The sequence below is a fragment of the Zalophus californianus genome, chromosome 14 (genome assembly GCF_009762305.2).
Source record: "Zalophus californianus isolate mZalCal1 chromosome 14, mZalCal1.pri.v2, whole genome shotgun sequence".
NCBI lineage: Eukaryota > Metazoa > Chordata > Mammalia > Carnivora > Otariidae > Zalophus > Zalophus californianus.
This window is the reverse complement of record NC_045608.1, coordinates 43,805,390-43,821,066: the sequence shown is the minus strand read 5'-3', so window position 1 is coordinate 43,821,066 and position 15,677 is coordinate 43,805,390. Positions and strand designations below refer to the sequence as shown.

General features: G+C 35.4%; 2 protein-coding genes across 4 annotated transcripts in view; one reads left to right on the top strand and one right to left on the bottom strand.

Moving 5' to 3' along the window:
* The window catches only part of USP14 (ubiquitin specific peptidase 14), a 47,947-nt gene extending 34,180 nt beyond the window's left edge, over positions 1–13,767 (top strand). For both annotated transcript variants that reach the window (XM_027575285.1, XM_027575286.1), the window contains 6 exons: positions 989–1,054; positions 1,205–1,297; positions 2,955–3,083; positions 9,772–9,832; positions 10,358–10,465; positions 11,088–13,767. In XM_027575285.1, coding sequence (XP_027431086.1) covers positions 989–1,054; positions 1,205–1,297; positions 2,955–3,083; positions 9,772–9,832; positions 10,358–10,465; positions 11,088–11,239 — 609 coding nt within the window. In that variant the 3' untranslated portion in view covers positions 11,240–13,767. The remainder of the gene's footprint in view (positions 1–988; positions 1,055–1,204; positions 1,298–2,954; positions 3,084–9,771; positions 9,833–10,357; positions 10,466–11,087) is intronic.
* A 276-nt stretch (positions 13,768–14,043) lies between these two features.
* The window catches only part of THOC1 (THO complex 1), a 54,018-nt gene continuing 52,384 nt past the window's right edge, over positions 14,044–15,677 (bottom strand). For both annotated transcript variants that reach the window (XM_027575283.1, XM_027575282.1), the window contains 2 exons: positions 14,972–15,047; positions 14,044–14,449 (listed from right to left, as the gene is read on the bottom strand). In XM_027575283.1, the coding sequence (XP_027431084.1) occupies positions 14,154–14,449; positions 14,972–15,047 (372 nt within the window). In that variant the 3' untranslated portion in view covers positions 14,044–14,153. The remainder of the gene's footprint in view (positions 14,450–14,971; positions 15,048–15,677) is intronic.

Genomic DNA, 15,677 nt, shown 5'->3' with positions numbered 1-15,677 from the left:
AAAAAGCTACATGGATGGTGATTCCTTCTGTAATGAGATTAGTAATTTTTGGAAATTAAAAAAAATTTTTTTACACAAGTAACATGCTTATAGTGAACATTAACAGTAGATTTTTAACTCTAATTTCTTGTGTATTAATGTTCTTACAAAGCAGAGCACATTAGTTGTGCTTTTTTTAATATTAGAAATAGTAGCTTATTGAATTCATTGAATGTAGAATGTATGCAAAATGGTTGTCCATGTTTTTTTACATGTACTAACTTATGTAGTTCTCACAACAGCACTATGATATAGATATTATCATCATTTCTATGTGATGCCCAGAGGGGATAACTGTCTTGCTCAGTGTCACATAGGCTGTAAAAAATGGAAAGGCAGACATGATGGTTAAGATATGTATAGTGGCTAAAGGCTTTTCCACATTTGTTAGATTAACAGGTTTTCTTTGTGATGACTTTTCTCAAATTTGAGAACAATTGGCTCTAGAAGGCTTTTATACATAAAGGATAAAGAACAGGGGTTTCCTACATTCTCATAATTGTCCTCCTGTGTGAGTATTCTAATAATCTGTATGTAGGCAGAAGCCATAAAGGCTTTTTTACAGTGTAAACTCAGAATCTGAGCAACATTTGGGTCACAATTTAAAACTTCAGACATTATTTACATTCTGAGGAGTTCACACCAGTATAAATTGATACCTTTTAAGGACTGAATCGTATCTAAAAGCCTTCCTACATTGTCTTCATTGAAATTATTTTTCAGTGGCATGAATCCATTGACGTATATTGTCTATTAAGGAGTACTAATTTTTAAAAGAATTAAAAATGTGATTCTAGGGGCACCTGGCTGGCATGCAACTCTTGATCCTCGAGGTCATCAGTTAAAGCCCCACTTTGGCTGTAGAGCTTACTTTAAAAAAAGTGTGATTCTATATTGCAGAAAAAATACTTTAAAACTAAAAACGTTTGGTCTTCTGTTCTTTTTTTAGCGACTTCAGGAAGAAATCACTAAACAGTCTCCAACATTGCAAAGAAATGCTTTATATATCAAATCTGTAAGTTTTGCATTCCTTTTGAATTTGAATCCATTTTGATGAAAGGTTTCAGTTAGTTAATTTTATGCAGTCTTTGTTTTTTTACCAAACATTAAAAACTTCTGTGGTATTTGCATGTGATAGGATTTCTTGCATTTTCTTTCCCCTCAGTCTAAGATCAGCCGACTACCTGCTTACTTGACAATTCAGATGGTTCGATTTTTTTATAAAGAGAAGGAATCTGTGAATGCTAAAGTTCTTAAGGTTAGTAATGAACTTCAGTATAATAAAATATTGTAATTCTTTGACGGCAATCCCCAATTCACAATAGGTTTCTTTCTTCCTTTAGGGATAAACTTTCTTTGAAATATTGTAAGTAGGGACGTTATTAACATTAGACAAGTGGTTCTTTTTTTTTAAGATTTTTATTTGTTTGTTAGAGAGAGGGACAGCATGCACAAGCAGGGAGAGCAGGAGGCAGAGGGAGAAGCATGCTCTCTGCTGAGCAAGAGACCCATGTGGGACTCGATCCTAGGACTCTGGGATCATGACCTGAGCTGAAGGTAGACGCGTAACTGACTGAGCCACCAGGCGCCCCTGTCCTTTTTATTTTAAATCATACACATGCCTGACTTTCACTACCAGCCCACCCCTAGCAGTTGATTAAGTAGGACCTGAAGTCCTAAAAATTTTTCATAAGATTCCCAATTAGTTCTGATGGATGCCCTCCACTCCCCAGAAATCCTGCTCTAGACCAGATCCTCAACTCCACAGATACTGACCCCAGCAGGTTTAGAGGATGGAAGTGTGGGGTAGGAGGCATGCTGCACTCTCTCGTGCTGTAGTTGTAATCTCTTGAGTAAGAGCCAGCCTTATGATGTAGCTGTTCTGTAGAACTGTAGCTCTGCTACATATCCACAGTCCGTGATCCCTGGGAGAGGTGTCTATAATTCTATCCTCTTGACCTGAAATTCATAATACACTTTCAAATATACTTACTGTTACATCAAAAACTAATGATGTAATATATGGGGATTAACATAACAATAAGAAATAAAAAAACCCCAAAAAACCCAAAAAACACAAATATACTCACTGTCATATGATAAGGTTAAATGTAGTTGGAGTATTTACAATGTTAACTTTATGTATTAATATTAGTTTTGAACCGTATCACTATTATTTCTTTGTAAAGGTGTATTTCGAATTACAAAAGTCATTAAGTGACCCCATTTGTAAATTGATTCCATTGTCAGTTTTAGGTATCCATTATTTTCACAGCAACTGTTGTGCTGTGTTTCTGAAATGCTTCTTTTGTCATATAAATTTGGTGACTCTTCTGTGGTCAGAGTCTTGGGTTTAATTGGAAAAAAAAGCTAAACAAATGTTTTTAATCTTAAAAAGTTAGAACCAGGTGCCTGGTTGGCTCAGTCAGTAGAGCATGCGACTCTTTAAGATTTTATTTATGTATTTTACAGAGAGAGTGAGAGACAGAGACAGAGCATGAGCAGCGGGGAGGAGGAGGCAGAGGGAGAGGGAGAAGCAGACTCCCCGCTGAGCAGGGAGCCCGATGTGGAGCTCCATCCCAGGACTCCTGGGATCATGACCTGAGCTGAAGGCTGATGCTTAAGCAACTGAGCCAACCAGGTGCCCCCCCTGACTCTTGATCTTAGGGTCATGAATTCAAGCCCCACACTGGGCATGGAGCTATTTAAAAAAAAAAAAAAAAAAAGTTGGGACCACATTGAAAATAAGCACTATGATGTTTTCAGCTGCATAGATTTGCAAGTGATTTTTATGAATTTTATTTTCAACTTCATTTGAATTATGAAAGTACTACTATAAAAGTATGATAGATATTTTAAATAAGTACCTTTATAAGGGTGTTTACACATATTCTTTCTTTTTGGTTTGTATATAGGATGTTAAATTTCCTCTTATGTTGGATGTGTATGAACTGTGTACCCCAGAACTTCAGGAGAAAATGGTCTCTTTTCGAACAAAATTTAAGGATCTAGAAGATAAAAAAGTGAATCAGCAGCCAAAGACAGTAGGTTCTTATTGCTGATTTAATCAGTGTTCAACAATTACTGTTAATCTCTTAGTAATTACTTTGTTAATCTCTTAGTAAAAATGGATGAACCTTTATTTTATTTAGCACATATACAAAGTTTTAGGTGTATTTTAGCATAAGAAAAAGAACTCTAGTTATGGTAAATAGGCCCTTTATGGTAGAGTAAGCTTAATATTTTCTTTTTTCCTGGATATCTGTAGCCTATATTTCTTTTATATTTATCTCCTCAAAGCATTTCACATAAAGTGTTGTCTAGTCTTTTCAGTGTATTTTATTTTCCTTGTAAGTCATGGAGTTATTTCTATTTTTAGATGGAATTAGTGGTATAGAATATTGGCTCATCTATGCCTATAGTGACAAATAAGTTGTATCTTTTTAATTTTGTATTTAATTTTTATTTAAATTCAAGTTAGTTAACATAGAGTACAATATTGGTTTCAGGAGTAGAATTCAGTGATTCATCACTTACATACGACACCCAGTGCTCATCATAACAAGTGCCCCTCTAATGCCCATTGCCATCTAGCCCATCCCCCACCTGCCTTGCTCCAACAACTCTCCATTTGTTCTGTATGGTTAAGAGTCTTTTATTGTTTATTTCCCTTTCTCTCTCTCTTCCCCCCCCCATGTTTATCTGTTTTGTTTCTTAAACTCCATATGAGTGAAATCATATGGTATTTGTCTTTCTCTGACTGACTGACTTCACTTAGTGTAATACACTCTAGCTCCATCCATGTCATTGCAAATGGCAAGATTTCGTTCTTTTTGCTGGTTGAGTAATATTCGCGTGTGTGTGTACACACGTCTTTATCCATTCATCAGTCGATGGACATTTGGGCTCTTTCCATAGTTTGGCTATTGTTGATGGTGCTGCTGTCAACATCAGGATGCACGTGTCCCTTCGAATCTGTCTTTTTGTATCCTTTGGGTAAATACCTAGTATTGCTGTTGCTGGGTTGTAGGGTAGCTCTATTTTCAACTTTTTGAGGAGCCTCCATCCTGTGTTCCAGAGTGGCTGCACCAGCTTGCATTCCCACCAACAGTGTAGGAGGCTTCCCCTTTCTCCACATCCCGCCAACATCTGTTTCCTGACTTGTTAATTTTAGCCATTCTGACTGGTGTGATAAATTGTATCTTTTAATAAGTGCTGCTTGTATGCCTGCTGTAGCTGCTAAAATCACAACCTGAGGAAACTTTGTATTTAATAAGTTGTATTATTTTAGGTTCAGATAGGGTACAGCTGAACTGTTGGATTTTTTTTTTCCACAATGAAAAAGATCTTTCCTGATAACTAGAAATATTTCCAGTGTGATATTATATATCAAATTTAAATTCTGCAAATTACTGTGTGTGTGTAGTGCGTGTGTTAGTTTTTTTAAACATTAAAATTTATTTTGAGATAATTGTAGAATCACATGCATTTATAAGAAATAATATGAAGAGGGGCATCTGGGTGGCTCAGTGCATTAAGTGACTGCCTTCTGTTCAGGTCGTAATCCCAGTGTCCTGGGATTGAGCCCCGCATCAGGCTCCCTGCTCAGCTCCCTGCTTCTCCTCCCCCTGCCTGCCACTCCCCCTGCTTGTGAGTGCACTCTCTCTCTCTCTGTCAAATAAATAAAATCTTTAAAAAAAAAAGAAATAATATGAAGAGATCCAGGTACCTTTTACCGTTTCCCCTGTGGTAATAGCTTGCAAAATAATAACACAGTATCACAACTTGGATATTGACTTTGATGCGGTCTAGATACAGTACATTCTCATCACTACAAAAATTCCACATACTGCCCCTTTGTAGACAAACCCACTTTCCTTTGGCCCCTGCCTCCTCTTCAGTTCCTAGCAACTGTTAACCTGTTTCTCCATTTCTGTAGTTTTGTCATTTTAAGACATGAAATGGAATATATATATATATAATACTATATTATACATATACTATATATATACTGTATAAATGGAATCCTATCATATATAACTTTTTGGGATTTTCTTTTCTCAGCATACATAATTCTCAGGAAATTAGTCCAGGTTATTTTGTATAGCAGTAGTTCCTTCTTTTTTGTTGCTAAATAGTATTCCATTATGCATATACCATATTTTGCTCAACCATTCAGCTATTGAAGGACAGCTGGATTGTTTCTAGTTTCATTTATTTTGAATAAAGTTGCTATATGTATTCATGTACCATTTTTTTTTTTAAAGATTTTTTATTTATCATCTGAGAGAAAAAGCATGAGCCAGGGGGAGGGGCAGAGAGAGAGGGAGAAGCAAACTCCCTGCTGAGCAGGGAGCCTGATGTGGGACTCGATCCCAGGACCCTGGGATCATGACCTAAGCCGAAGGCAGATGCTTAACCGACTGAGTCACCCAGGTGCCCCTCATGTACCAGTTTTAGTGTACACATAACTTTTCATTTCTCTGGAAATAAATACCCAGTAGTATAATTGCTAGATTGCATGATAGTAGTATATTTAATTTTTAAAGAAACTGTCAAAGGTTTTCCATAGGGACTATACCATTTTAAATGCTCATTAGCAGTATATGACTGATCCACTTTGTGCATTCTTGCTAGAATTTGGTGATGTCAGTATTCTTTATTTTAGCCATTTGTTTTTTTTTGTTTTTTGTTTGTTTTTTTTTAAAGATTTTATTTATTTATTCATGAGAGACAGAGAGAGAGGCAGAGGGAGAAGCAGGCTCCCAAGGAGCAGGGAGCCCGATGCAGGACCCGATCCCAGGACTCTGGGATCATGACCTGAGCTGAAGGCTTAACCATCTGAGCCACCCAGGTGCCCTATTTTAGCCATTTGATAGGTTTGCAGTGATATCTCACTGTGGTTTTTAATTTGCTTTTTCCTAATGGCTAATAATGTTGAGTGTGTCTCCATGTATTTATTTGCCATTTGTATATCCTCTTTGGTGAAATGTTTCTTCTTGTCTATTCATTTTCTAATTGTGCTATTTTTCACTCTTGAATTTTGAGAGTTCTTTATATTATAAATACTAATCCTTTGTCAGATACATGGCTATCATATATTTTCTCCTTGCCTTTGTCTTTATCTTTTCATCTTTTTTAGGGTCTTTTGCAGAGGAAAAGTTTTTAATTTTTAGGTAATCCAGTGTATTTTTCTTTGGTTGTTCTTTTGGTGTCTTATCTAACAAACCATTGCCTAGTCAAAGGCCACAAAGATTTATGTCTGTTTCTCTTATAAGAGTTTTAAAGTTTTAGTTCTTCCCATTTAGTTCTTCCCTGGTTTTTGATCTGTTTTGGGTTAATTTTTGTGTGTGGGATGAGGTGCATATCCAAATTCATTCTATTGCGTGTGAATATCCTGTTCTTTGCCCACTGAATGGTCTTGGTACCCTTGCAGAAAATCAGTTGACTATAGAGATCTATATATCTGGACTCTGTTTTATTCCACAGGTCTTTATATCTGTCCTTATGCCAGTACCACAGTCTTGATTACTGTAATTTTGTAGTAAGGATGTAACAAAGTATGAGCCTTTCAGCTGTTCTTCTTTTCAAGGTTGTTTTGGCTCTTATGAATGCCTTGTATTTCCATTTTTTTAGGATCAGCTTATGTATTACTTCAAAAAAAACAATTGGAATTTTGATAGGATTGCAGTGAATCTGTAGATAATTTGGAAAGGATTGCTATTTTAACAGCATTAAGTCTCGGCAGTCCATGAACTTCATGTCTTTGTATTTATTTGTATCTTAATTAATTTTTTAACAATGTTTTATAGTTTATAGTATATAAATCTTATACTTTGGCTAACTTTATTCTTAAGTATTTTATTCTTTTTTGATGTTTGAGTAAATGGCATTGCTTTCTTAATTTCATTTTTAGATTATTCTTTGTAATTGATTTTTGTATATTGATCTTTGCTGAACTGGTTTATTAACTGTTTCTTTTTTTCTTCTTTTATTTTTTGAAAGATTGTGTAGAATTAGTGTTAATTCTTTTTTAAAGGTTTGGTAGAACATTGGTAGAAAAAAAGCAGCCTGGAGATTTTTTTCCAGGCATTTTTAAATTAAATATTTGACTTCCTTTGTAGTTATGGGCTATTCAAATGATGTATTTCATATTAGGTTTGTTTTGGTACTTTGTTTTCATGGAATTGATCTGTTTTATCTAGCTTGTCAATTTTGTGTTGTAGAGTTGTTCCTTGTATTTATTTATTTATTTTTGATGTCTGCAGGGTCTGTAATATCTGTCCCCTGTTTCATTCCTGATATTGGTAATTTGTCTTTTTTTTTTTTTCCTTTGTCTTGTTAGAGGATTGTCAGTTTTATGATCTTTTCAAAGAACTGGCTAAATGGATTTTTCTCTTTTTCTGTAATATTAATGATTTCTACTCTTCTGCTTGTTTGGGGTTTATTTTGTTCTCCTTTTTCTAGTTCTTAAATTGTGGGAGCTTAGATTTTTGACTTCAAACTTTTCCCTAATGTATGCATTTAGTGCTATACATTCTCTCTCAGCAGTGCTTTTACTCTGTCCTACAAATTGTTATATTGTATTTTCATTTTCATTCTGTTCCTTGTAATTTTTTTTTTAAAGGTTTTATTTATTTGAGATGGAGAGAGAGCACAAGAGTGAGAGCATGACCAGGGGTTGGGGAGGGGCTGAGGGAGAGGAAGAAACAGATTCCCCACTTGGATCAGGACTTGAGCTGAAGGCAGATGCTTAACCAACTGAGCCACCCAGACACCTCTCTATTCCTTGTATTTAAAAAAAAAAATCTCCCATGGGACTTCTCTTTGAATTTGGATTATTTAGAAGTGTCTTGTTTAGTTTCCAAATATTTGGAAATTTATTATCTTGCTGTTACTGCTTCTAGTTTGATTTCATTGTGAGAGAACACACTTGTGTGATTTAAATTCCTTTAAATTTGAAGTTTGCTTTATGGCTTAGGATGTGATATATCTTGGTATATGTTCTGTGGGTACTTGGAAAAAAAATTGCATTTTATGGTTGTTGAATGGAATGAATGTTCTGTAGATGTTGATTAGATCCAGTTGGTTGATGGTGGTGTTGCATGTTCCTGTAACCCATGCTGTTTTTCTGTCTAGTTCTATCAGTTTTTGTGAGAGGAGTGAGGAAGCTAAAATTGTGGTTTTATGTGTTTCTCCATTCAGTTCTGTCCACTTTTGCTTTGCATGTTTTGTAGCTCTGTTATTTGGTGCATACACCTTTAGGATTGCTAAGTATTCTTTTTTTTTTTTTTAAGATTTTATTTTATTATTTATTTGAGAGAGAGAGAATGAGAGATAGAGAGCACGAGAGGGAAGAGGGTCAGAGGGAGAAGCAGACTCCCCACAGAGCAGGGAGCCTGATGTGGGACTCGATCCTGGGACTCCAGGATCATGACCTGAGCTGAAGGCAGTTGCTTAACCAACTGAGCCACCCAGGCGCCCTAGGATTGCTAAGTATTCTTAAGTGGAGTGACCCTTTTATTATATGTGCTGCTGAAGCGAGCACTGGAGTGACCGTTTTATGTTATGCAACGTCCCTCTCTGTCCCTGGTAGTTTTCTTTACTCTGAAGTCTTCTTTTCTGATACTATTGCCAATGCTGCTTTGTTTTTGTTAATGTTTGCATGATGTCTTTTTGTATTCTTTTACTTTAAATTTGCCTGTATTATATTTGAAGAGTTTCTTATAGACAGCATAGAGTTGGTCGTGTTTTTTAATACACTGTTAATCTCTTATTGCTTTATTTAGACCATTTACATTTAATGTAAGTTGATTTGTTAGTTAATTGTGTTATATTTTGCTTTCTCTTTGTTCTGTTTTTCACTTCTTTTTATTGCCTTCTAGGTTATTGAACATATAATAGAATTCTAATTTGACTTATCTACAATTTTTTAAAGATCTTTTTCTTTGTATGCCTTTTTCTATGGTTACTCTAGGTGTCAAATTTTAATACAAAAAGGAATGGTTGACTTAATTGCCATTTTTTTGTTGTGGGAGCCTTTGACTTCTTGTCACTCTAGTGATCTTTAAACTACTTGCATTGTGTTCATTACCATTATAGTTTTCAAGAACTTTGTGCCCATATGCCTAGATAAGTTTAATTTTTTTGTATTACACACTGAAATGGGTTGAGGCAGGGAATTCCCACCAAAGATCTTTGTCTAAAATAGTGAATCATCTCTTTCAATATTAGGTAAATATTTGCTGAATTAAATATTTCAGCTCATTTAAGCTAAGTTCATTCAGTTCATTTGAGCAGGTGGCCATGTCTTAGTAGGTTTAATGTTAGTTGCAGTAATTCCACTTTTCTGTTTCATTGAGGTATCTTTTTTTTTTTTTAATCCTATGTGGTCTGATAGGATTTTGGTAAAAATATAGAATTGGGTTTTCCTTTCCTACCCTAGAGCATTGTTTGTACTCTTATATTCACTGATATGCTGTAGGTTTAGAGGCTTATAGTTGGTCCTAGAATCAGAGGGTCTGTTACTGTGCATACAAGATTGTATATTGTTGAAGTATAGCTCCTTTGGGTTTACAGTTTTGTGTTAACTATAGTTATATCGTTTTAGTAATTTGTAAGGTAGTGTTTTGTATTGTAGTCACTAAATATTTGTGGAAAGAATATTTATTGAATAGAATACAAATTTTATTTCCAGTATCATGATTTAAAATTAATTTTTTTTCCTCTCAGAGTGACAAAAAGAGTAGTCCCCAGAAAGAAGTTAAATATGAGCCTTTTTCTTTTGCTGATGGTAAGTGGAAAAAAAATCATTTCAATTGAGTTACTGTGTGTGTGTGTTTAAGGTAAAATTATTGTCTTGGCACTTCTCTATTTTTTTTCAGATATGCTTTTTTAAAAAGAATCATTTTTTTAATTAAAGGTTTTTTTAAATTTATTCATTAGATAGAGAGGCAGAGGGAGAGGGAGAAGCAGGCTCCCTGCTGAGCCGGGAGCCCGATGTGGGGCTCAGTCTCAGTACCCTGGGATCATGACCTGAGCCGAAGGCAGACACTTAACCATCTGAGCCACCCAGGTGCCCCAGAAAGTCAGATTTTTAAAATACAATTTACCTTAATTAGACACACAGTAAAAATCAGTCTTTTTAGGATGTAGTTCTATGAATAATATCATACATCTTAAAATATCTTCCATAAATCCTTAACTTTGAACTGTAGTATCTTATTGAATTCTAATAATAGGCTAACCTATTGCTACCTAGCTGGAGAAATCACGTCTCTTCATTATCTAATATTGTTGGATTTACATCTTTCTTCAGACATTGGCTCCAATAATTGTGGATACTATGACTTACAAGCAGTGTTAACACATCAGGGAAGGTCTAGCTCTTCAGGCCATTATGTATCATGGGTGAAAAGGAAACAAGGTAAGGATTGTTTTTTTTTTTTCTTTCCCAATAGTTAATTTAACAGTTTACTTAGTACAAATTTTTTGCACAGTGGTTTTCAAACTTTTTGGTCTCAGAACTCTTTTACATTCTTAATTGTTGAGGTCCACAAAGAGCTTTTGTTTGTGAGGATTTACTATAATAGAGATTAAAACTGAGAAATTAACTCATTGGAAACTGACAGTAATAAACCCATTACATAAATAACAAAGATAACAGTATTTTCCAAAACAAAAAAATAGCAAGAAATAGTATGGATTTGTTTTTGTAGGTCTGCTTTGTCTGGCTTAATAGGAGACACCTGTTTCTGCACTCAGTCTCTTGCTTTATCACACATCCTATGACTTCTGGAAAATTCCAAAGCACACTTGAGAGAATGAGGGAAAAAGGCAAATAATACTTCAGTAGTGATATAAAAAAAATTGTGACCTTCATGGTACCCCTGAAATGGTCTTGAAACCTGAGTAGTCCCTGGACCACACTTTGAAAAATGATAGTATAGCAGATGGAATACTGCTGTGCATAAAATTACTCAGTACCTTTTTTGAAATGGAACTGAGAAAACATGTATGATATTTCATTTTCTTCTCTTGTTCTTTAGATGAATGGATTAAGTTTGATGATGATAAAGTCAGCATCGTGACACCAGAGGATATCTTACGGCTTTCTGGTGGTGGAGACTGGCACATAGCATATGTTTTACTCTATGGGCCTCGCAGAGTTGAAGTAATGGAAGAGGAAAGTGAACAGTAATCTTCATTTTAGCTATTTATGTTTAGGTGTGAAATAAATGTTACTTGTTGATCATTTCTATAATTCAGAGCTGTAGAGGAAGATATTTAGGTGGTTTTATGTGTTTCCCCTCTCATGTGGAACAAAAGAGGGTGAAGCAGACCACTTTGTGGATCAAACTAAAAATTACAGAAAAAAAATTGCCTTTGGACTGTGTGGTTGCAGGAAGACATTTTTAAAAAGCTTATTTCTTGCATTAATTTTTAAAAATTCTGATTTGAAATGCCTTTCAGCCATTACCTTCCGTGATAAATTTTTTCTCCCTGCCTTTTTCAGCCCAGGATTCAGCAATTAGATGTTTATTGCACACCTATTACTCTCTTTGTTGTTGTTGTTCTTGCATGGTTCAAACCACCGGTGATTCATAGCTGCCCATCCTTTGCCTTATCTAACAAAAATTTTGCCAGGAAGGTGGAAAGGAAGGAAGTGTTGCTCTCATTGTGTTACTCAGTGCTGCTGCCCACATCCCATGGAAACATGGGTACAATCAAGTATTTGTCCAGCCTGACTGTTGCTGGCTTTTCATGACTTTAAAATAAATTGTGATCAGTAATAGTACATTTGATTATACATTCATTATTGTGTCTCTCTGATGTACTATGGTTTGTATATTTAACTTTGCAATGGTTTTGTAGTAATCAACCTTAAAAAGTTGACAAGCTCTCATTGCTTATTTTTAGAAAATGAGGATATTTAATAAAAAAAAAAAAGAGGGACTAACAGCTTCTGACCTCAAGTCTTTTGTCTACTGAGTGTTGGAGCTTGGGTTAAGTTTAGGTATATTTAATATCACACAGTTGCTGCAGGTTGTTAGTTTTACTCTGCTGTTAAGCATCCATTTAAAAATGTTATCTCTTCTGCCTCACATTATGTTCTGTTTAAAAGAAATATAAAGTTGTAAAAGTAACGGAGTTCTTTGGATGCTGAATGCAACGATGTTTATTGGTCTATCTTTTCTTTGGCTCAGTTTTTTACTCGTCTGTTCCCAAAATCTTGTGTATCTCAGAATTGAATAATAGCAATGATTTTTAAAGTGATGGTAAAAGTACCAAGAGTAAGTGGTGTTTCAGTATGGTAGGTTTCTTACATTTTAATATATTCTAATTCCTCATCTTTGTTTCAAGAGCCTTGATTGCTAGACAGAGGATAGGAAATTAGCTCATTTGTCTCTGATTTTGAGTTAGGTATATAAAATGAAGCTTGGGGGATTATCATGAAATCACCTCTCTTAACCCTGTTTTCATGCTCTGCAGAGCATAGCACCGGTAACTATTAAATTCCTAGAGAATAATGGCCAATTTCCTCTCAACTTTGAACAATGTGATAAAACCTGAGAACCCTAGGAGATAAAATAAGCATTTCAGGGAAACTTATTTGTAAATAGCTTCTTCAGCTAAGTGGTGATTACTGGCAATCATTATTCCCTTCGCCTTGGCGGAGGGTGCAGAATAGAATAAGGAAGAGGAGACCATAAGAAGTGTAATGATTCTTAGATATTGCTATGATGCTTGTGACTCTGCATTTTTTACTTATGGTCTTACTTGGTCTGAACAATTTGGAGGACATAAATTTAGCGATTAGAATTGATTTCTGACTTGCAGGATGCTGTAGCTAGTAGATGAGGTAGGTTTAGAACAAAGTGTATGTCTTGTATGGAGTTAAGATTTTTAAAATTGTAATTCCTTGTTTTAAAGATGGATTTCATTTTATTTGACCCAAATAAGCATTATTCCAAAGATTTTTTTTTTTTAAGAAATTGGACTTATACCAGTATTTTAAACTACTAAGGCTATTTGAGTTCAGCCTTGCATATAAGGTCTTTGAGAAGGGAGAGTGATCAAGAAAATGTCTTGATTTTTGTGTGCCTTATATGCTGTGCCATGAGCACTGAGGCCCTTTTGATATTAGAGCTGTGGTGTATCACTGCTGGACTAGCCAGTGAAGTTAAGTCCAAGCAAGAACATTTATGGTGTAATAAGCACTTAGGTGTATTGCGCACTTAGTAGCCTTTCAGGATACAAAACATACAATGATAACCTAATGTTAGAGCCCTACAGGGTAATTATGCTTATGTGGGAATGGGAAAAGTAGATGGTACTGTCTCCAGCCATTATTACATAGTGCTTTACTGTTTATAGATAGCTTTCACCTATATCTCAAACTTCACATCAATCCTGGAAGTATGTCTCCCTATTTAAGGACTTAGGATTTTAGACTTCACCCTGTTTTTTTTCAAGTTGGGGGCTGGCAAACATTTTCTGTAATGGGTGGGGTGGATAGTAAATATTTTAAGTTCCGCAGGCCACAGTCGTTGTCACAGCTTTTTAACTCTGCTGTTGTAGCATGAAAGGAGCCATAGATACTTAAATCAGAGCTGTGTGCTGATAAAATTTTACTTGTAAAAACAGGTGGGAAATGGGCCAGTGTTTACTGATCCTCTGCTTTAAAGCATAAATAAGAAAGACTAGAGCAGTCATGTTTCAGAAAGTCATTCTGGGATTTTTAGAACAGCAAGTTAAATTTTGTAACTATTAATGGCATGTAGGAAATGAAGTTGGCATAGTGTATCTTAGGAAACACCATGCTCCCTAAATATTGCTTACTGACTTCATTATAAGTATTTTAACAAAAAATATGTGACCTTGAGGTCGCTTTATTTTGTCCATTTTCTCAACCTACTCCCTTCGCCTGAAACCCTGAGGTCAGTTATCAAGAGCCAATACGCCTTCTGTTGTTCGTGGAGCACCAGCCAACTGTACAACAACTGTTATAAAAATGTTTATTGTTTACCAAAACCATTGGACCTCTTATCAAATGCTGCTTGGTAACAAAATCTTATCACAGTTTTAATAAAAAAAAGAAAGAAAGAAAGAAGCTAACTATTTGTCTCATTGTCATTAGTTAGACTTTCTGCAAGGTCACTTAATCCGGACTTATTCAGTGCGTTCATCAGATTCTCAGGTGTTGCATGTATTCCCTCTTGATCTTGCCAGGCGACCAGTAGCTGCTTAGCTCTCATCTTCATGTCTTCGCTGTCACACTCAATTTGTCTAATTTCTGAGTCTTTCATTTCCAAATAGGGAGCCAGGATCTTCCATTGCTCACCCAGTTTACTGGCAAACACCTCTATTTGTTCCCCTGTTACAGGTTTGTCTCGGCGAACATCAGGGCCTAGAAAACAGAGGAGATGTAAATTATGTACAAAGCGTGAGGACATGTACAATTCAAAATATACAACAGAACAGGGAAGAAACAGGGCCACTGAAATACTAATTACCTTTCATAAGCTTTATTTTAAAAGTAAAAATTCCTTTCTATATTTTTCATGGGGTGAATATTGTTCTTATAGTCATGATCACTAGGTGTCAATACTTCTAAAACTAAAGCTGTTGGCTCTGTTGTAATTATGAAGGCCTCCCCTGAAAGCAGGTGCTCTCTTCTACCCCCCCCCAGCCATTAACAAACAGGTGAGTCACCTTCAAATCTAAGTACTTTCCTTCCCATCCCTTCCAAATTTTATTGCATAAAGTATAATATTTTAAAAGTTGTCAAGCAATGTTTAAAATTCCTCACTATAAGAAATAGCGGAGATAAATGGTAGAGGTTGAGAAGTAGATCAAATAACGTACCTCTCAACAAAGAACCCCAATCTTTTCCAATTTTGTAAAATAGCCAAGAAAATTCAATTCTTACTTTCATTTTCCTTCAGTAAAGCATCATTATCTTCCTCATCTTCATCCTCACCTGTTTTTATTTCTTCAGAAGGAGGCTAAAATGAGGAAGAAGAATGTTTAAAAGAATGCCAACTTGTAAAATAACGGGATACTTTTGGTTTAGATATGAGTGGTTGAGATTCCACATTACAGGGCACAGAACTTGATCCTTGAGCGTGTTAAATGTGAATGTCCGGTAAGGATCACAAATGGGATGGTGTTAACCTGGAGAAGGAGTGGACGGGAAAGACTCCCCGCCCCCCACACATGGGAAGAAGGGAGAGCCAGTAAAGAGTATGGTAAGATGATTTGCAAATATCTAGCATATAGTAATGATGGGCTGGAGAAAACTAGGGGAGCAATTGGGTTCTTAAAAAATTTTTTTAGTAATTTTACAATATAGTTATTACCATATTGTAGTAATACAATGAGAAAATTGTATTGGAAAGGAGAACAGAGTAGAAAGGTAGGTCAAGGTACCTACTGCTACCCGTTAGAGATCCTGTCTGATAAAAGACAACACATTGGCAAATAGGAAAAATTCATGTCTGAGTTTACAGGTGAGATGATTGTTTAACCAAAATACTGTGGGCTTTAAAATTAAATTACATGCTTTATAAGAAATTTATCAACTTATGTACTTCCTGTAAATCTACACTCAAATGCATTTTTCCTTATTCTTAAAC